At 54.9% G+C, this 21,920-nt stretch overlaps 1 protein-coding gene across 2 annotated transcripts; it reads left to right on the top strand.

Annotated features, from left to right (window-relative positions):
• On the top strand, nt 1,085-17,357 carry C3H7orf26 (chromosome 3 C7orf26 homolog). Of its 2 annotated transcripts, none has more exons than XM_021086073.1 (6): nt 1,085-1,373; nt 1,781-2,002; nt 5,741-5,906; nt 10,535-11,059; nt 12,116-12,155; nt 16,587-17,356. In XM_021086073.1, the coding sequence occupies exons 1-6, from the start codon at nt 1,182-1,184 to the stop codon at nt 16,786-16,788; spliced, it is 1,347 nt and encodes a 448-aa protein (XP_020941732.1). In that variant the 5' UTR covers nt 1,085-1,181; the 3' UTR covers nt 16,789-17,356. The 2 variants fall into 2 exon arrangements, with proteins under 2 accessions (XP_020941732.1, XP_020941733.1); XM_021086074.1 differs by lacking the exon at nt 1,085-1,373 and adding an exon at nt 1,403-1,683 and having other exon boundaries at nt 16,587-17,357.

Genomic DNA, 21,920 nt, shown 5'->3' with positions numbered 1-21,920 from the left:
CTGGCTTCTCAGAGGTTCCAGCTGACCCTGGTCTGCTGGGCTCCTGGACAGGAGGAGCCTTAGGGCTGTGTCCCCTGACAGGCCGGAGGCCCTCAGTGCCTTGGAGGTGCTCTTGGCTGCACCCTCTTTGATGTCCTTTCCGTCTTTCCCAGGGAAAGGCCTCGGCTCCCCCCCACCCCTAGACTCTTTTTATCTTAACCACATCCAGCATCCTCACGTAGGCCCACCCTCAGGCCACAATGGGCTTTCACAGAAGGCATATTCCTGTGGCTTCTTGCTCGCCCTCCACTGGCCTCTTGCGGCCACATTCACGTAATTTCCGCCCTGTTTTTAAAATCCCATGCTAAGCATCCAGTGAATTGATTGCAGAGGATGAAGGCAGGAAGAGATTCATACAAAGTGCCGAGGGTTTTTAGGTTTTCCGGTCTTAGTCTTCAGGAGCAGGACACCTGATTCCCATGGCTCTCCCAGGCTAGGCCGGGCCTCTGGAGGGGACTGGGGAATAGCGACTCTGTGATAGGCTGCCTTATCTGTCACTGCAGCCCTGTGAGTTCAGAGGAGATGCAATCTTCACCTTTAAGACGAGTGGCTGAGGCCTGAGCCAGGGCCCTGCTGCCCATCCCTGTCCTTGGAAAAGCTCGCTGCAGTCACATGCTTTGAACCCCAGGCAGAGGAAGCCAGGGGAGCTTCGGGCGGCTCTTGCGGGAGTCGGGATCGATAAGACCCCGGGGCCCTCACTGGTGGGTGTGGCACCCCAGCTCGGCGGGGCGGCGCGGAACCCAGGCGCAGGGCGGCCCCTTCCGCGCCCGCGGGCCGCGCCGCCAGGTGGCGCCCTGCCGAGGGCGGGCCCTCGCCGCCGCCTTCGCTTGGCCCCTGCGGGCCGCCGTCGCCGCGCTCGGTCTTCCGCCGCCGTTCGGCTCAGCGGCGGCGGGTTCCCAGTGCTCTCGGTCGCGCCGCAGTCGCACCGCCGGGGCGCCCGCTGGCCGCCGGCGCCGGCGATGGCCCCCTGAGCAAGCCCGAGCGGGTGGCGGCGGGCGGGCGGGCGCCGCGGCCCAGGCACGGGGTCGGCGGGCGGAGTCCGGGTCGCGACCTCTTTGTCTCCGCAGCGGCGGGCGCGACCGCGGGGCCCGGGGCGGAAGTCCCGACGCGCTCCCGGCGCCCCGGGCCGCCGCGGCCGCACCATGAGCGACATCCGTCACTCGCTGCTGCGCCGCGACGCGCTCAGCGCCGCCAAGGAGGTGCTGTACCACCTGGACATCTACTTTAGCAGCCAGCTGCAGAGCGCGCCGCTGCCCATCGTGGACAAGGGCCCCGTGGAGCTGCTCGAGGAGTTCGTGTTCCAGGTGCCCAAGGAGCGCGGCGCGCAGCCCAAGGTGCGGCGGGCGGCCGGATCAGCAACCCCGGCTCCCTTTCCCCCTCCCGGTGACATGCATCGGCCAGACCACACACTCCCTTGCTCTCAGGGGCTCCGTTCTCGCGCTTGGCCTTGCTCCGTTTTGCGGGGCGTGTGACAGCCATGGCTCTTTGGTGTTGAAAGGAAGAGACTTTAAAGACCTGTTACGGAGAATCTTAAGCCGCAGTAGGTCATCTAAAAAACACCCCAGGATGATGCGTAATGACATAGAGTGACATTCTCTGAGATTAACAGTAGAGTTCCACTCCGGGGACCCGGGATTCAAAGAGGTGAACAATTCCCGGGGGAAAGTAGCGTATTTTGTGTTTTTACTGTGTGAACAGATTGGCTAAATGTGTCATCGCTTCTCCTGGATTTGTTTTGCAGAGATTGAATTCGCTTCAGGAGCTCCAACTTCTTGAAATCATGTGCAATTATTTCCAGGAGCAAACCAAGGATTCTGTCCGGCAGATTATCTTCTCATCCCTTTTCAGCCCCCAAGGGAACAAAGCCGATGACAACAGGATGAGCTTGTTGGGAAAACTGGTCTCCATGGCAGTGGCTGTGTGTCGAATCCCAGTGTTGGAGTGTGCAGCCTCTTGGCTCCAGGTACTTCTCTAGAAATAGAGTCTCTTCTCTTGAGGGTCTCTGAGGAGGGGTTTACTATCAGGATTTTTAACTTCATTGGATTTCTAGAGGGGCCATTTCCACATGTTAGCTCCTTGATTCACTGCCCTGTTTGCTGATACCCAGACCTATATTCACAGGTGAGCACCATACTTGGGAAAACAGTAGTTTCTTAATGGTAGGTGAATTTTAAAAGGCTCCATCTTCAGAACAAGTGACAAATTATTTTTCTTAGTTGAAAACAATAAGGTAGGATTTCGGAAACAGCTGTGCACGCAGCCTCAAAAAAAGGATTTTTTTTTTTAAGGATCATTATATGTCAGATTGTGACATTGCTTGTTTGTTTGTTTTGCTTTTAGCTTATAGGGCTGCAGCTGTGGCATATAGAAGTTCCCAGGCTAGGGGTCAAGTTCTCAGGCTAGGTTCCCAGGCTACTGCTGCCGGCCTACACCACAGCCACAGCAACTGGGGATTGGAGCTGCGTCTGCAACGTACACCACAGCTCATGGCAACCCTGGACCCCCAGTCCACTGAGCAGGCCAGGGATTGAACCCACGTCCTCAGGAGTCCTGTTGGGTTCGTTACTGCTGAGCCATGACGGGAACTCGTTTGCTTGTTTTTTATGGTTAGATGACTAAGCGTGTGAATTGTTTCAGGGTGCTATTAACAAAGCTGATGGCTCTTCTAATGGATGAGGGCATGAGAGCCTTCTACTGGCACCTTTTGCATCAACTATACTTTGATTAAAAAAAAAAAAAGAGCTTCTAGAGTGTTTTTAAATATCAAAGGAAAAATGGACTTTTATAGTAGATTTTGTATTAGATAGTTTTTTTGGAAGATGTTTTGCTTTTTCATTACTGAAAATCTTTGAAAAATGGATAATCCACTTACAGTAATTATTAACCGAAAATGTTGATTAATATCATCCTCAGCTAAGCTAACAGAATTTACTAATTCAGTTTCTCAGACCTGCTTCATTCCCAAGGACTTGAAATCATTTGGGTTTTTTCAGTTTATGTAAATGTTATTCGAGAGATCCCTCGTGGCTCAGCAGATGAACGACCTGCTATAGCGCAGGTTTGATCCCTGGCCCAGATACTATGTGCGGGCGTAGGCAAAAGAAATAAAAACATATATAGACATACACACACACACACACATATATATACATGTACCTATATATGTATATATATATTGTTTTTTGTAGTGGACAGGTAAATATCAGTAAAATCTGTGGCTTGATTGTCCCCATTCTGATTTCTGAGGCATCCGAATTGATCTTGTGGGCTGTATTTAACCTCAAGATTATTTTTCTCCCTGTGATACCCCTTACATGTAGAGTCTGAAACATGGCCCAGATAAACCAATTGACGAAACGGAAACAGACTTGCACACATAGAGAAGGGAACTTGTGGTTGCCAAGGGGTGGGAGGCAGGAGGGTGGGATGGCCGGGGAGTTGGGAGTTAGTGGATACAAACTAGACATTTAGAATGGATCAACAGTAAGGTCCCCCTGTGTAGCACAGGGGGTATATCCAGTCTCCTGGGAGAGACCGTGATGGAAAAGAATATTAAAAAAGGAATGTTTAAAAAAAAAAGCTTTTTTTTTTTTTTTTCCGTCTGAATCCAAAGCATATGGAGTTTGCCAGGCCAGGGATTGAATCCAAGCTGCAGCTGCAGCACCAGGTCCTTAACACACCACAGTGGAACCTCCCAAGAATTCCTTCTTGACTGTGTCGAGATAATGGTTTCGACAATTGAGCGTTCCCTCTTTGATGTCTAAATCTAATTTTTCCAACCAATAGTAATTCAAAATGATCAAGGGGGAGAAAAAGGTTACCTCTGTTCTTTAACAACCTCCTGAAGTCAAGTTTAGCATCTTGTAATTCATCATATAATTTTCCCTTTCTTTTTTAAACTTTAAACTTTTTTTTTTCTTTTTTTTTGTCTTTTTGCCTTTTCTAGGGCCGCTCCTGCGGCATATGGAGGTTCCCAGGCTAGGGGTGGAATCGGAGCTGTAGCCACAGGCCTATGCCAGAGCCACAGCAACGCGGAATCCGAGCCGCTTCTGCAACCTACACCACAGCTCATGGCAACGCTGGCTCCTTAACCCACTGAGCAAGGGCAGGGATCGAACCCGCAACCTCATGGTTCCTAGTCGGATTTGTTAACCACTGAGCCACGACGGGAACTCCAAACTTTAAACATTTTTAATTTAATTAATTTATTTATTTTTGGGGGCCGCCGTACCCAAGGCATGTGGAAGATCCCAGGCGAGGGGTTGAATCGGAGCCGTAGCCTCCGGCCTACACCACAGCTCATGACAGCTCTGGATCCTTAACCCACTGAGCGAGGCCGGGGATCGAACCTCGTGGGTGCTAGTCAGATTTGTTTCTGCTGAGCCACAGTGGGAACCTCTTCCCTTTCTTTCTTGGGATGCTGTTGTGCTGGCATTTTGGCAAAGTGAAAGCAGATGTGAACAGCGGGAAAGGAACTTGTGGTTTGGGTCAGGGTTTGCCCCACTGGGATCTGGAGCTGCAGCTTCCTCCTGAGAAAGGTGGTGGGGGGCTCCGGTCTGGTGCCTGAATGAACAGCCTGGCCTGATGCCCCCTTGCAGTTTCCCCTGCAGGCCATGCTGCAGCCCCGGAACTAGCCATCCTGAGCAGGTGTTAGGTGTGGCTGCAGAGTGCCATCTGAGCAGGAAGGGACAAGGAGAGGATGGGGTTGTAGGGATCAAAAGCATTAAGGGGAGTTCCCGCCGTGGCGCAGGGGTTAACGAATCCGACTAGGAACCAGGAGGTTGCGGGTTCGATCCCTTGCCTCCCTCAGTGGGTTGAGGATCCAGCATTGCTGTGAGCTGTGGTGTAGGTCGCAGACGTGGTGTAGGTCACAGACATGGCTTGGATCTGGCCTTGCCGTGGCTGTAGCTCCGATTAGACTCCTAGCCCAGAAACTGCCATATGTTGCAGGTGCAACCGTGAAAAGGAACAAAAGTACTAAGAGAGTCCATCCTGGGAGAAGATTGAGAGCCAAGTTGAGAAAGTACTGCTCTAGGTCTCATGATAATTCACAGACTCTCCTAAACCCCATCAAAGTGGTGCAGCAACTGTTAATTTTTACCTGTAGAGTCTTGCCGGCACCATTATGAAAGTTGTCTTTTCTTTGCTGGAATCCGGGAATGATTTTTCGCAAGTAAACTTCAAAGTAAAGGATCCTTGACCCACTGAACAAATCCAGGGGTCGAGCCCGCGTCCTCACGGACACTAGTCAGATTCGCTTCCGCTGAGCCGTGACGGGAACTCTTGGGGCCCTGTTTCCATAAACCTTTATTTATCAGGAGTTCCCATTGTGGCTCAGCGGGTTAAGAGACTGACATAGTGTCTGTGAGGATGCAGGTTGGATCCCTGGCCTCGCTCCATGGGTTAAGGATCCGGCGTTGCTGTGTGCTGAGGTGTAGGTCGCCGACACGACTCGGATCCAGTGTTCCTGTGGCTGTGGTGTAGCCCGGCAGCTGAAGCTCTGAATCGACCCCTAGCCTGGGAACTTCCATATGCCGCAGGTGCAGCCATAAAAAGAAAAAAAAAGTAATAAATAAAAAATTAGAAAAACAGGGGGAAGGTTGGATTTGGTGGTGCGTGGGGGGGGCTTTAGCCGGCCCACCCCTGGTGGTCGCTTCGGCTCAGGACACCTGTGGTTACGTGGACTGTGGCTTCTTTGCAGCGGACGCCCGTGGTCTACTGCGTGAGGTTGGCCAGGGCCCTGGTAGACGACTACTGCTGCCTGGTGCCGGGATCCGTGCAGACGCTGAAGCAGATATTCAGTGCCAGCCCCCGCTTCTGCTGCCAGTTCATAACTTCAGTCACTGCGCTGTACGACCTGTCGTCAGGTAAGCTTCAGACAGGTGGTTGCCAGGTGTATTTCTGCCAGCCAGCAGGTACTTGGGTGTTTTGTTCTCTGAAATGTGTAGCTTATTTCAGGCCGAAAGCTGAAGGGGTGGGCCACCTGGACTTCTGGAATTTGCCTGTAGGGACCTCTCCTTAGCCAATCCCATGTGCCTGACTCAGAATGGTCCAGGTGATAGACAGCAAAGGACTGGGAGCTGGGAGAGAGGTGGCTCTCTCCCTGGACATGACTCGCTTCTTTTTTTTTTTTCTTCTTAGGGCCACACCTGCGGCGTATGGAGGTTCTCAGGCTGGGGGTGTAATTGGAGCTGTAGCCGCCGGCCTCCACCACAGCCACAGCAACACCAGATCCAAGCCACGTCTGCGACCTACACCACAGCTCATGGCAACGCCGGATCCTTAACCCACGGAGCAAGGCCAGGGATTGAACCCGCAACCTCATGGTTCCTAGTCGGATTTGTTTCCGCCGCACCACAACAGGAACTCCAAGACTTGCTTTTTTATCCCTCACGTTTTATTTTGAAAATTTTCAAAAGCTCAGGAGAGTTGCAAGAATATTGCACCAAACCTTGATAGACCCCTCTCTCACCGAGATTCACCAGCTCTTCCCATTTGCCGTGTGTTCTGTTGCCCTTTTCCTCCTTTTCTGTCCCCACTTAGGCGCACACACAAAGATTTTTCCCTGAACTATTGAGTTTGTCGCCCGTCTCGTGCACCAGGTACTTAAATGTGTGTCTCCTAGGACCGAGAGCGTTTCCCCACGTAGCCACGATGCCGTTTTCACATCTCAGAGGTTACTTGCTGACGGAATTCTCTAGCCCGTGTTCAGATTTCCTTGAGTGTGTCTTATATCTCCCTGCTCGGCTTCCGCCCGCCCCCTGAGGGATCCGGAGAATTTGGGATGCAGTCAGCGATGGTTGTCGAGTCACTTGGGTCGTTTAGTCCCTAGCATAGATTTAAAAAGGTCCCTATGACCTTGAAGTATTTTGAGAGTTCATGTTTACCTTGCAAAACGTGCTTCCACTTATGTTTGTCTGATTGTTTCCTGAAGAAAGATTCAGGTTAAACGCTTGTGGCAACAATGTTACCCGGGCCGAGTGTGTTGCTCTCTCCAGGAGACCTTGGGCGTCGTCGGTGTCAGTTCCACTGTTGGTGATGTTTGTTCTGTTTGTTTTGTTTTGTTTTTTGTCTTCTCTAGGGCCGCCCCCATGGCACATGGCGGTTCCCAGGCCAGGGGTCGAATCCGAGCGGTAGCTGCCGGCCTCCACCACGGCCTTAGAACGTCAGATCCCAGCCATATCTGGGACCTACACCACAGCTCATGGCAACACCAGACTCTTAACCCACTGAGTGAGGCCAGGGATCGAACCCATGTCCTCATTGATACTAGTTGGTTCATTCCTGCTGAGCCACGTCCCTAGCCTGATGCCGGGAGAGGTCGTCGGGAGGCCACATTCAGTTGGGAGACCCCATGTCCCTTGGGCCTGTCCAGCAGCTGAGCCCCCTGCTCAGAATATTTTCTGCAGACTCCCCCAAAAAGAAAACGGGTACAAATCGAGCAGCCCTGGTTGAATTGGGCAGGGGTCTCCGAGCCCACCCATTGGGCTCTCCCACCCACTCTCCTCCCCCGGGGTTGGTTCCAGGGAACACAGACAAGCACGGAGTCCCTCTACATCTGTGTCCTTGTGTGACCCCCACAGCCCGTGCAGCCTCGGCCCCGGGGCGGCGGCCCTTGCTTTCCACGTGGGGAAGTTACAGGCCTTTTACCCTGGCGAGCAGCGCTCCCTGCAGGGCAGACCCAAAGCCCGCTTTTTAGTTCAGGTTCCTCCTCTGCGCTCAGAGGGGCTCAGAGGGCCGACAGGTCTGACAGCTCAGCCCTCAGCAGCGTCTCCCACCAGCACCCCACTGACATTGGAGTCGCCTTCCCTCTGTAACCCCTTCCTTGCCGCTAGACCTTTTTCTTCTCTGAGAAAGTTCGCGTGGACGTAGCGTGATCGTTCGAGTTGTGTCGTGCCCACGTGGAATCACATACTTGCCTTTTGCAGCAGCAGCAGCAGCATCGCGCTGTCTGGCCCGGCTTCCTGAGAGCTGCTAAGAGCTGGGACCTGTGTTCAGGCCTTTTGTTTCCCCGGAGGAAGGATCCCGTTAAACCCAGTTTATAGCAGAAGGTGCCCTCGCAGGCCATCAGTTAAGGACAGAAATTGGTCTTGCCGTTGGGAATGGCTTAACTCACCTGGGGGAAGGCAGTACTGTTCAGAGAACCCCGCTCCCGTGCTGGGATGGACGTGAGACGTGCCGTTTTTCTCTTAAGTCAGTCGCCAGTCGGAGATGTCACCGATTTATTTTTTTCGTCTTGACACCACTCTCCCGAGGTACGGTTGACATACAGACAGCGGCACGTGTGTGTCTGTACACACAACTCGATGTGTTTGGAGATGCGGAAATCCCTGGCTGCCCAGTGGAGGCTCAGACGGCGGGTCTGAGTCCACTGTCAGCGTGGCCGCTGCCACTGCTCTTGGGGCTTCGAGAGGAGCACATGCCTCGGGCGTCTGTGTCCCCAAGATGATGACGGAAGAAGCTCACCTAACGAAGCAGCACCCTCTCTGGCCCGAATCGTGCAGAGGACTTGAGCACATGTGGACACAGAGCACGTGTGCACACGCTGCCTCAGGCTCAGCTTAGATGTGTGTGGCGCGGGGAGGGGCTGGGTGCCAGAGGAGTGGGCCTGAGACGGGCGTTGCCCACACAGAAACATCTCGGGGAATCGAGGGGCCACGGTCACCACTGTAATTTCCCAGGAAAAGCTCAGAGACAACTGCTGCCTCCTGTCACTGTCCTTTCATAGCGAAGGGAGAGGGGTGGTTCAGCCCCAAACGGTCTCAGGAGAAAGGCCAGTGTGTCCTGAGAAAGAGCAGCTGGGGCCCTGCCCTGACTCGGGGCTCCCCCCTCCCCCCTTATGTTTGGCTCTGGGCCTCAGCAGCCCAGAGGGGCTCCATCCTCCTTAAGCACTTTTATGAGCTGAGCCGAGGGGTGCACAGCCCTGAGATGGGAGGCTGGGGCCCAGTCCTGGGCACACAGCCAGCCTAAGGGCAGTGTGCGCTGGTCCCAGGTGGCCGTGCAGCCTAGTGCCCAAGAGCCCAGCCGCTGGGGTCAGATCTGGGTCCACCACATACCTTCTTTTTTTTTTTTTTTTTTTTTGCTTTTATGGCCACACCCGTGGCATATGGAGGTTCCAGGGCTAGGGGTCTAATCGGAGCTGCTGCAGCCACTGGCCTACACCACAGCCACAGCAACGCTGGATCCTTAGCCCACTGAGTGGGGCCAGGGATTGAAGCTGCATCCTCATGGATGTACAGTCGGGTTCATTACCACTGATCTGCAGCGGGAACTCCCCGCTGCACACTTTCCATGAGTCTAGAGGAAATTACCTAACATCGCTGTGCCTCGCCTTCCTCCTCGTTGGTGTAATAGACGGGTTGTTAGAGGGTTAAGTGAGTTAATCTGGGTAAAGGGCTTCGCCCGTGCCTGGCACGTCGTAAACTCGGAGTCCGTGTCAGTGTTTATGTTTGGCATTAATGTTCTCTGTCTGGCCATAGAGTGTGCCCGGTCTCAGGGGTCACAGGCGGCCCCGCTTTGCTTAGACAGAGGTTCCAGGTTTGGGGCTGGGATGGATCATGGCAGCTGACAGATGTTGACAGGACCCTGAGCTGCTCCCGCAGCCACCACAGCTGCCACCATGCCCTGGAGGAGACCCCAGCCACAGGGACAAAACCTCCTCACAAGGGAAGCAAGTGTGCTAGTAGTTTCAGCCAGAAAAGGTAAACTTTTGGCGTTCCCACTGTGCTGCGGTGGGTTAAGAATCTGACTGCAGTGGCTTGGGTCTCTGCAGAGGCACAGGTTCCACCCCAGGCCCAGCACAGCGGGTCGAAGGATCTGGCATAGGTCCCAGCTCAGTTCGAAGCTCGGCCTAAGTCATGGCTTAGGACTCAGTCCCTGGTCCAGGAACTTCCATGTGCTGTGGATGTGGCCGTGAAAAAAATAAAATAAAAAAGTGGAAGTTCCTGTCATGGCTCAGCAGTTCACGAATCTGACTAGTTATCTGTGAGGGCTCAGGTTTAATCCCTGGCCTCGCTCAGTGGGTTAAGGATCCCGTGTTGCCATGAGCTGTGGCATAGATGGCAGACGCGGCTCGGATCTGGCGTGGCTGTGGCTCTGGTGTAGGCCGGCAGCTGCAGCTCTGATTCAGCTGCTAGCCTGGGAACCTCCATGTACTGCACAAAAAGACAAAAAAAAAAAATGGACTTTTATTTAATTAACATAGGATCCTCAAGGCATACTGGAGTTCTAGGGAATTATTGATTTAACCACCATTTTTCAAGCCCTCCTGCGGCCGGGCAGTCCTGGCACCGTGGCCCGCACTCTGAGTCGGACCCCGGCCTCTCGGAGGGGGCGTTCTGGGAAAGGAGAGAGAACAGATGAGGACAGTGGGGTGCAACCCGGGTGTCAGAGGTGAGCGCTGTGGGCTGGGAGGTCCGGCGCCCTCCCCGCCAGCCGCCCGGCTCCTGTCCCCGCAGCTGAAAACCCTCCTGACCAGACGCCTCTCGGTTTGCAGATGAGCTCATCCCCCCGTTGGACTTGCTGGAAATGATTGTCACCTGGATTTTTGAGGACCCGCGGTTGATTCTCATCACTTTTCTGAACACGCCAATTGCAGCCAACCTCCCAATAGGATTTTTGGAGCTCACCCCGCTCACTGGATTGATCCGCTGGTGTGTGAAGGCCCCTCTGGCTTATAAACGGAAGAAGAAGCCCTCCTTAGCCAACGGCCACGTCCCCGCCAAAGTCGCGAAGGACTCGGCGGGGATGGACAGAGACTCCCACCTCTTGTACTCTAAGCTCCACCTCAGCGTCCTGCAGGTCCTCATGATGCTGCAGGTGCACTTGACCGAGAAGAACCTGTACGGGCGCCTGGGGCTCATCCTCTTTGACCACATGGTCCCGCTGGTGGAGGAGATCAACAGATTGGCGGATGAACTGAACCCCCTCAACGCCTCCCAGGAGATCGAGCTCTCCCTGGACCGGCTGGCACAAGCTCTGCAGGTGGCCATGGCCTCCGGAGCCCTGCTGTGCACAAGAGGTGGGTGGTCCCGGGCCGGCAGGCGGGCCTCCCTGGGGGCGGGGAGAGCACCACCTGTCGGAAAGAAAAGAGGGGCTCCTGGACAGATGCTGTTTGCTGCTGCTTTTAAGACATCTTTCCTCTTAGTGAGCACGGGGAGAGGGCGGGAGTCCCAGATCGCAGGTGCCTCCTGGTGCACTCGCTCAGGCCCGGGGCTCCTCCAGAGTGTGGATAATAATGGCTTAATAGCCTTCTTCTTTGGAATCTTTTCTTTTACTGCATGGTTTTTCTTTTCTTTTTTCTTTTTTTTTTTTTTTTTGTCTTTTGTCTTTTTTTCTTTTCAGGGCCACACCGGCAGCACATGGAGGTTCCTGGGCTAGGGGTTGAATCGGAATGTAGCCGCCAGTCTACACCACAGCCACAGCAGCAAGGGATCCGGGCCGTACCTGCGACCTACACCATAGCTCACGGCAACGCCGGATCCTTAACCCACTGAGCGAGGCCAGGGATCGAACCCGCGTCCTCATGGATGCTAGTCAGGTTCGTTCACCCCTGAGCTACGAGGGGAACTCTGTGCAGTTTTTTTTTTTTTTAATTGAGGCATAATTTACATACAGTGAGATGCTCGTGTGTAAGTGCATAAACCATTCCCTTCACCCGTGTTAAGGGCTCCTTGGTTCTCCTGCATTTCCGTGCTCGCCTCTCCAGGAGAATGAGCTGGCGCTATGACACACTTGTGGTTGCGTTTTGACTGTTGGCTCCCAGGCATTGCTTGGGGCCCCCTGCCGTGGCCCCTGGTGATGGGTTTCCCTCTCAGCTTTGGGCGTCTGATCTGCTGTCTCTGGGCCCTTGCCCAGCCGACTGGCACCTTGCCGACGGAGCGGCCCCCTTCCCTAAGCCATGGCTTCTGTTTGCGGCTAGTTCGTTAAAGCAAAAATTGAAGGAAAAGGGAACCCGTGTCTAAACGATGCTGGGAAGAGGCAGCGTGAGGCGCACATCTTCCCCGGGTCCTTGAGCGTCAGGGACCGTCTCACCTCGTCTCCAGGCTGCTCCTTACTCTGGTCTCCTTGATTTCAGATGACCTCAGAACCTTGTGCTCCAGGCTGCCCCATAACAAGTAAGTGTCCTCTTGGGATTGCTGGCCGGGCCGGCGTCGGGTGGGGTTGGGGGTGCCCGGCGGGATGGCCTCTGGTCCTGGCTCCCTGGGGGAGAGCTGGTTTGCAGGGTCTATGGCTTCTGCATATGGGGGGGCCCCCTAAGAACCTGACGGTGAAGCGGGGGCGGGGGGATAGGACAGCGTACCCACGCGAGAGGACGCCCAAGCAGAGAAGGCATCAAAGAGGTGGCAAAAGCGGCCTCTTGCCGGGAGGCCAGGAAGAAGCCGGAGCGAACCCTGGTGTCCATCACCGCTGCGTCAGCTGGTGTGACGGGCTGACGGAGGTGCACCCACGTCATTGGTGGCATTGCGATTGCAGGGCCCTTAGGGAGACCCTTGAGAGCCAGCGCTGGGCACAGCGTGTCGGCAAGGCCAGCGCCTTGGTATCAGACTGGGTTCTGAGCGTGCTTCCGTCTGGTTTGCTGTGATGCCGGGGCCACCTCTTCGCCTGTTGCTGAGGCTCGGTCCCCCTTGTAAGATGGGGCAGCAAGTCACCTGTCCCCCAGGGTTGCAGTGAGGGTTCCCCGAGGCCGTGCTTGCAAAGCTCTTTATCCGGGTCGCACAGGACCCTCTCCATAAATGGTGGTTATTGTCATAAACTGGGGGGGGCGCAGGGACAGTAGCGGTAAAAAGCGGGGCTGTGTGGTCACAACTTCTGGTAATTCCAGCCTTGCTCCTTCCTGTCCACCCGGCCTCGGGCAGGTTCCTCATGCCCCGCTCTCCACGTTTTCTCTGTAAAAGTGGGAAAATAATAGCACCCGCCTCGGGGCTCCCGGCCCCTTCCCCACCCCAGGCGTAGGCCTGGGTGAGAGCGAATGGAGTAAAAAGATGGAAGGCGCCTGGAAAACGTGATGTGTGGTGTCAGCTGCTGTCGCTTTTACTGATACTTGTGTATCTTAGGAGTTTTCCTTCTTTTTTCTGCCGCGCTCCGAGGCACATGGAAATCCCAGGCCAGGCTCTGAGCCACAGTTGCCACCTGCTGCGCCCGTGCCAGATTCTTTAAGCCTCTGTGCCCGGCCGAGGGTCGGATCTGTGTCCTGGTGCTGTAGAGACGCAGCCAATCCCGCTGGGCCGCAGGGGACACTCCAGGAGTTTCTCTTAATTTCATTGAGTCTGAGAAGAAGGAAAAAGGGAGCTTCCACTGTGGCACAGTGGGTTCATAATCCAACGTTGCTGAGATGTACGTTGCAGCTGCGGCTGAGATTCGATCCCTGGCCCCGGAACTTCCATATGTGTGTCCCCCTCCAAAAAAAAAGAAAAAGAAGCAGCAGCCGAAAACGATATAACTTTGTGCTCCGAATGTTTCCTGCAAATGCTGTATCATTATAGAAAAAAGCTGGAAGCAACCTAACCGTCCTGTAGCCTCGGGCTGCTCAGTAAATTAGTGGCGACCTGTTGGCAGGTGGGAACATTGTGTGTCCACAGAAGTAGGGATCGGGGGTGCTGTGTGAGGAAGTGTTTACAGCTGAAGGCAGAGCTCCATGCCCCCTGCCCTGCGTGCCCATGGGCAGCGTTTACGGGAGTGAAATGGCCAAGTTAGTCGGGTGATATTCTTTCTCCAGAGTCACGTCGCTTAACAGGGACAGGGCTCCAGGGCTGGCGTTGGCAGGCCATGTGGACAAAGGGTGAGCAAGCCCACCTGCCCATGGCACTGTGTGTGCTCCCAGCCCCTGGAGCCCAACCCACCAGCCTTTGTGGGCCTGGGAGTGTGGGTGGATGTGGCAGGCTGAGCACAGCATCCTTTGAGGCCAAGAAATGGGCCAGATGCTACCTCCCAGGCTGACGGCAGAGGAGCTGCAGCCGGGAGCTCAGCGTGGGGCTCTGGGGAAGGGCAGCTCGAGGCAGCCTCTGGGTAGGTGATGGGAGTCGGGGGCGAGGTGGTTCCTGGGGGCACTGAGTGTCATCCTTGAGGTATTCTGGCAGCAAGGTGGATGGCTTGTCCAGAGGCCACCTCGCCCTGGGGAGCCCATGCTGCTCCTTTTCTGTCTTTTTTTTCCCCTGGGTTCTAAGAAAGCCCCGGGCACTTGAGCTCATCATTTGTGCCAGTGGCGCCTCTCCCCTCCCTGCAGTGACCCCTTCATAATCTTTTCCTTCTTGGAGCACAGCTTTTATCCCACGTTTACTGCTTTCAGGGCATCAACACCGTGATAGGGTGTCAATCCTTTATCGTCGTAGTCTTATAACTGGGGGTCCCCATGGAATCCTCTGGAAGTTCTAACAGCCCCAAGGGCTCCCCCACCCCCAGGAGCCTGTGCTGCCCCCCCCCCCCCCCCCGCCCCCGGGACGGACTGGCCCTGACCTGGGGAGGGAGCGTGGCCCAGGCCGCTTGGAATACTTCTCTGGCTTGTGATAGTTTCTTTTGTGTTAATCATCTTCCCGCCTGGACCGGACACTTGCTGAAACCCCTTCTGTCTCTGGCAGGGCGCGGGTTCAAATGAACATACGCCCTACACTTTACCTGCACACCGCTTCCTCCTTAGACCTGTTTGCCTGCTTATTTGATTGAGCTTTTTAACCCAGAGTAGTTAAAATATAGCAACGTGAGTGAAAAGGGAGTCAGAGGAGCTTGGAGCCACTAAAAGGCGCCAGCTTCCTTCAGGCCTGGGTTTTGTGCCCGAGCCCCTCCTGGGGGCCCCGGGTACCAGATTCTGTACTTGGAGGCGGGGAAGGGTGAAGGTCACTCTGCCAAAGACCTTGCCGTCCCACCCCGCCCCTACCCGGTCTCGGAGCTGCAGTCGTCGGCCGTGCAGGGCAGGTGCAGGGGGCAGGTGCAGGGCGTGGGAAAGGAGGCCGAGGGGCGAGTGGCGGGCATGAATGGGACCCCGCAGGTGGGACTCGGTGATGTGGGGAGATCCGCCTGCACAGACACTGGAGACGCAGAAGCCAGCCAGAGCCGTGGCCCTGGGTGGGGCTGGGGGGGCGGAGCCAGTGCGTCCGCAGCAGGGGGCGGGGGAGCAGCGGGGCGGGCCGGGCTGCGGAGGAGCTTCTGTCCCGAAGGGGCGTAACCAGCGGCGTTGGTTAAGTTCAGGCTGAGTCCGGAGAAGCTAGAGGTGGTGAGAAAGTTACACGCGGATCATGCCGGGAGGGGAGAGTGGCGCCAGAAAGGACGAGACTGATAAGCGGAAACCCTTTGGGGAGTCTCAGAAGGGACCAGCGTTGGAGGTGGCATTGAAATCAGGAGGCAGGAAGGCTTCTGGGAGACGCAGGCAGGCTGTCCTGTCCTGAACCTCAGAGAGGAGTGTGAGGGCGGGGGCACAGGGTGGGCGAAAGGGGGGTGGGTTGGGGGGAGGGGACTTAGGCTCCTGGGGGCAGAGGGGACGGGAGGGGGCCTGAAAGTGGGTCCAAGCCAGTACAGGATTCTTGATAGCTCGGTCCTGTGAAATGCCAGCTTTCATATGGCTTGGAATTCACTTAGGACTTGGTCATTAAAATAGACCTGGAGGGGAGTTCCCGTTGTGGCGCAGTGGGTAACGAATCCGACTAGGAACCATGAGGTTGTGGGTTCAGTCCTTGGCCTCGCTCAGTGGGTTAAGGATCTGGTGTTGCCGTGAGCTGTGGTGTAAGTCGCAGAGGCAGCTTGGTTCCCGTGTTGCTGTGGCTGTGGTGTAGGTCGGTGGCTACAGCTCCGATTAGTCCCCTATCCTGGGAATCTGGGAATCTCCACATGCTGCGAGTGTGGCCTAGAACAAGACCAAAAAAAAAAAAGAAGACCTGGAATGTCTGTGAGGACGAGGGTTTGATCCCTGCCCTCCCTCAGTGGGTTAAGGATCAGGCGTTGCCATGAGCTGTGGCGTAGGTGCAGACGCAGCTCAGATCCGGTGTTGCAGCTGCAGTTCTGATTCGACCCCAGCCTGGGAATTTCCACACGCTGCAGGTGCAGCCCTAGGACGGAAAAAAAAAAAATGCCTTTGAGGAGTGTGGCCTTCTGTCATTTTCACTGGGGTGCCTCAGTCACGACCCTCGGAGGTGTAGACACCTAAGGCTGAATCAGATGCTGACCTGCCCTAGTCGCCGTGCCGCGGACGCTGATGCTGCGTCCGGAGCTTCTGTGACCTCCCCCTTGTTGCCTGCGGGTCCTGTCTTTTCCCAGCCTGGCCCCTTTCTCCAGGCCCCAGTCTGCTCCTGCCACCTCCAGGTCACCTTTTCTCGCTGCTGCCTGGCCAGGAGCCACCCCCCATCTTCCCTGGGCTCAGTTTGCCCCGACTGGAAAGCTTCCTGCCCTGTGCCCGATCTGGCACCTGTCCCTGCGCTTGCGGAGCCGGGGGGGGGGGGGTCACCAGGGTGTGCCAGCCTTCTCTCCCCCGCCTCCCTGAGTACCAGGTCCCAAGGGCCCGCCCGACGCCCCGTATCAGGTGGATCCGGCGTGTCCTAACCCTTCTCCTGTGTTTGCAGCCTGCTCCAGCTGGTGATCTCGGGCCCCGTGCAGCAGTCGCCCCATGCGGCGCTCCCTCCCGGCTTCTACCCCCACATCCACACGCCCCCGCTGGGCTACGGGGCCGTGCCAGCCCACCCCGCCGCCCACCCCGCCCTGCCCACACACCCCGGGCACACCTTCATCTCGGGCATGACGTTTCCATTCAGGCCCATCCGCTAGGCCGACCCGAGGACCGCCGAGCGGCCCGTGCCTTCTCGCCTGGCTTGGAGGCAGCCTTCCCGGGGAAGAGGGCCTCGGAGTGGGCGCGGCAGGCGACCCTCCTCCCTGGCAGATCTGTGTTGGGGCAGAAGTTCTGCGACGTCGCCAACCAGGCACCTGCTACCCGGCCACGTTCGTAAACGTCCAGGTGGGATGGATGAAAGGAAAAACGTCCAGCCATCAGCGGAGCCGTGCGGGCGTCTGTGGGCCTGTGTGTCTCCTGGTGTGTCATTGCAGACACACGCTCTGAGCCTGCGCTGTCGGGGCACCGACGGGGAAGCAGCGTCTGCAGTCCACCCGCCTGGCTTCCCTCCCTGCGAACGGGCTGTGGCCCCGATAAACACAGGCCACTTGCACAGCCCGGGAGCTCCACGCCGAAGCGTTGGCATCACAAGCTTACCCACAGCACGGGTGCCAGTCGGGGAAACCTGTGAGCCTTGCCCCGTCACCGAGGAAAGGAACTCGGCCATTTTATTGGGGTCTCTAAATTGTCCTTTCGTATGTTCAAATAAATTTTTTTCTAAACGGTTTTATAGACTGTCTGGAATGTGTTTCAGAATCTCAGTAACCGCAGGCCTCAGTGGTCTCTGGTGGTCTCCCGGTCGGCGGTGATCCTGCTGCGAGGATGGCAAGCAGCTTTCCCCATTCCTTCCGCAGCCCCGCCGCTGACCCGCCCCGGGCAGGCTCCGGGGGTCTGTCTGCCAGGTCCGTCTGCCTCCGTACGGGTGGTCTCTTCCCTCAGGAGCAAAGCTCGGGCTTGGGGCGTTTTCTCTAGCTCGAGATGGGAGGGTGTCTCCCTTGAGTTTTTCTCACTTTCTTGTTTGGGGGGGGAAGGGAGGAGAATCAGCAACCACCCGCTGGGCACCCCGAGGCTGGGCGAGAGGGGCGAGAGCTGGTGACAGCTGCCAGGGCGCGTGAAGGCCTGCGATGGAATTTAACCTGGGGGTGGGTTCCCCTCCTGTGGCCGGCTGAGGGCTGTGACCTGGAAGACCAGACCAAACGTGTGTGTGTGTGTGTGTGTGTGATGTGCGGTTGCCCTGTCAAGGGCCACCACCACGTGTGTCCTCAGGTCTTCCGTGGGCCGCGGCCCGCATGCAAAGCCGGTCAGGAATCTGTTTTTCACTGGCTTTTGAGAGCCACGCACCAGACAGGAAATGTCCTTTTCTTGGAGTTCGATTTCGTTATCCTCGTGTTTCCTGTTGATGTCTAAATCTACTGAGGTCAGGACCGGAACCAAAGTCAAGTCTCTGCGTCCGTCCCTCTCGGCGGGACGCACCCACGAAGCCAAGGAGACGAGCACCTGCCGGGTTTTGGTGTTTAACTCTGGTACCAAGTGTTTCCCAGGGTGAAAAGGGAGCTCCCGCGTGGCTTCCTGGTTAGAGAGGGTCTCTGAGCCTGGCTCTGTCTCTGAAGGTGGCCGTCACCACCCGTGTTCAGGGCTAGATGTGCTTAGCTTCCCTCAGGCCCAAGGTGATTTGTGCCCAAATTTAGGGGAAAAAAGAAGGGAAAAAACCGAGAGGATAAAGCCAGTAGAGCCACAGACTTCTTTTGTGGTGTGCGTAGCAGCCTGTGGGCAATTCAGTCAACCTATTAAACCTGATTACCTCCTATTTAGTGATTATGTGCCAGGCAATTGCTAAGTGTTTTACATTTGTTAAAAATTGATGAGGGAGTCCCCATCGTGGCCTCCTCACTGTAACGAACCCGACTAGTATCCGTGAGGACATGGGTTTGATCCCTGGCCTTAGTGGGTTAAGGATCTGGTATTACTGTGAGCTGTGGTATATAGGTCAAAGATGTGGCTTGGATCTGGTGTTGCTGCAGCTGTGGTTCAGGGAATCTATATTCCTATAGATTGGGAATCTAGCCTGGGAAGCTCTGTATGCCACGGGTGCGGCCCTAAAAAGCAAAAAATAAATAAATACATCATCGAGAGGGAGTTCCCTGGTGGCCCCGCAGGGTAAGGATCTGGCATTGTTGCTGCCGTGGCTCCCATTGCTGCCGTGGCAAGGGTTCAATCCCTGGCCCAGGAACTTCCACATGCCGCAGGCGTGATCACAAAAAAAAAAAAAAATTGATGTATGAGAAAATATGAGGCAGTGCATAAAGTAAAATGTATCTGCCAAGGATGTGTAAAAACTACATATTAATCAAGACATTTGAATTTTAAAAATGAGTGAAAAGAGTTCCCATTGTGGCTCAGCAGGTTCAGACCCAGCGTTGTCTCTGTGAGGATGCAGTTTCGATTCCTGGCCTCACTCGGTGGGTTAAGGATCCAGCGTTGCTGCTGCTGCGACGTAGCTTGCAGCTCTGGCTCAGATTCCACCTCTGGTGCAGGAACTTCCATATGCTGTAGGTGTGGCCGTAAAGAGAACAAAAAAAAAATGAATGAAGGACATGAGCAGAAAATTCACGGAAGAGAAAATATAGGAGTTCCCATCGTGGCGCAGTGGAAACGAATCCGACAAGGAACCATGAGGTTGCAGGTTCCATCCCTGGCCTCGCTCAGAGGGTTAAGGATCCGACCTTGCCGTGAGCTGTGGTGTAGGTGGCAGACGCACCTCGGATCTGGTGTGGCTGTGGCTGTGGTGTAGGCCGGTGGCTACAGCTCCAATTCGACCCCTAGCCTGGGAAGCTCCGTATGCCTCAGGTGTGGGCCTAAAAGCACAGAAGACAAAAACAAACAAACGGCCAATAAATATGAAAAGATCTTAACACTGGTAACCAGGGAAACAAAGCGAGATGCCCTTTTTTCACTTACCCGTCAAATCCACAGAGTGGAAAAGATCCCCAGAGATGTTAGGAGAGACGGGTCACAGTGTGTGGTTTAGCCCCTCTGGGGAAATGCGAAGATTAAACGACCCTGTGACCCAGTGATGCTGGAAACAGAGGTGTGGCAGGCTGTTCAGGGCTGTGTTGTTTGCTTTTTAAGTAACAGCGTCAGGGAGAGAGAGCTCACATGCCCGGTCCACTCATTGAAAGCGTACAGTTCAGTGCTTTTCAGTTTATTTACAGAGTTGCGGGGCCATCACCCCTGTCTATCTCAGGACACTTCACCACCCCCCAAAGAAGCCTGTCCCCATTGCTGGTCACCAACCCCGCCTCCTCCTAGCCGCTGGCGTCCGCTCGTCTACTTGGTCTCTCTATGGATTTGCCTTTTCTGGGCATTTCCTTTAAATGGAGTCATACCGTTCTATGCCCTTTTGTGACTGGCTTGTTTCAATTCGCATCATGTGTACGAGCTTCATCCACCTTGTAAAGCATCCGTTCTTCATGCGTTTTGAGGGCCAGGTAGTGTTCCAGGAGATGGATGGACCACATTTTGTTCATCCATTTATTAGTTGATAAGACAGATGAACCCTTTGGCTCTTCTGAATATTGCTGCTATGAATGTTTGTTTACAAGGTTTGTGTGAACGTAGATTTGTGATTCCCTCAGAGACAGAGATAGATAGACACATACGTGTACACACGTATATGAAAATGCTGTGTGTCGTATTTTTTCTTTTTTCTTTTTCGGTCTTTTTAGGGCTGCACCTGCGGCATATGGAGGTTTTCCAGGGTAGGGGTCGAATCGCTGTAGCTACCTGCCTACACCACAGCCACAGCAATGCCAGATCCAAGCTGTGTCTGCGACCTTCACCACAGCTCACGGCAATGCCAGATCCTTAACCCACTGAGTGAGACCAGGGCTCGATCCTGCATCTTCATGGATGCTCGTCAGATTTGTTTCTGCTGATGTGTTATATTTTTTGATAAGGAAAGTCTACAATAGCTTGAATAGCCATCAGTCGAGGACTGACCAACTAGGACTTGTAAACGCAACGTCTCTAGGAACAGGTGGGTGACGTCAGTGGGTGAAGCTTCCAGAATTAGACGCCAGTGAGGCCTGAGTTCTGTGCTAGGCTGGGTTCTGAGAACATCCAGAGCTGGTCTTCACCATGGCTTAATGACAATGAATGTTGCCAGGCCTTCTGAGTTTTCGGGGAAGATGGAAGTATGATTTTTAAGGTTGTATTTTCTTAATTTAAAAACCATGTTGGGGAGTTCCCGTCATGGCACAGTGGTTAGCGAATCCGACTGGGAGCCATGAGGTTGCGGGTTCGATCCCTGGCCTCACTCAGTGGGTTAAGGATGCGGCATTGCTGTGAGCTGTGGTGTGCGTCGCAGACGCGGCTCGGATATAGCGTGGTTGTGGCTGTGGCTGTGGCTCTGGCTCTGGCTCTAATTGGACCCCTAGCCTGGGAACCTCCATATGCCTCAGGAGCAGCCCTAGAAAAGGCAAAAAGACAAAAATAAATAAATAAATACAAATAAATAAAAATAAAAACCACGTTGGGAAAAGAGTCTATGCTGTTCAAAATGAAGATGGTGGTGGAGGGTGGGTCGTGACTTGGACGAGGCTGGTTACATGGGTGTGTGTGCTTTTCCATGTGTTATATTAACAGGTGCTTCTCCCCACGAAGCCCTACAGCACCGCTTGGGCTGTCCTTACCATACTCACTAACCAGATTTCCTTTTCTGCCTGTTGGGCTCCGGACATGGAAAGATCCTCCAGAAGCTTTGCTCAGTCAAAGCTTGGGTACCATTATGAGGGGTGTAGCGCCTCGGAACTTCCTTGTGGCACAGCGGGTTAGAGATCTGGCATGGCTCCCGCTGTGGCACGGGTTCGATCCCTGGCCCAGGAATTTCTACATGCTGCAGGTGCGGCCAAAAGAAAAAAGGGTAGTACCTCATGCCACACAGGTACAATGTAAAAGCTCAGACAAAGAGTTCCCATTGTGGAGCTGGGGTGTGGGTTGCAGACGGGACTCAGACCCTGCATGGCTGTGGCTGTGGCGTAGGCCGGCAGCTACAGCTCCGATTCGACCCCTCGCCTGGGAACCTCCATGTGCCACAGGAGCGGCCCTAGAAAAGGCAGAAAGACAAAAAAATAAAAACTCAGACAAGATGATGCTACAGCTTTCCCACCGGTACATATACCCACGGCTGTGTATGTAAATGCATTAGAAGATGATAGACACCAAGCTGAAGACAGTGGAGACCTCTGGGGAGGGTCCTGCAAGTGGGCTGACAGTCCAAGGAGACCTTGCC

Source organism: Sus scrofa, chromosome 3, assembly GCF_000003025.6.
Source record: "Sus scrofa isolate TJ Tabasco breed Duroc chromosome 3, Sscrofa11.1, whole genome shotgun sequence".
NCBI classification, from domain to species: Eukaryota; Metazoa; Chordata; class Mammalia; order Artiodactyla; family Suidae; genus Sus; species Sus scrofa.
This window is presented reverse-complemented; position numbering and strand designations above follow the sequence as displayed.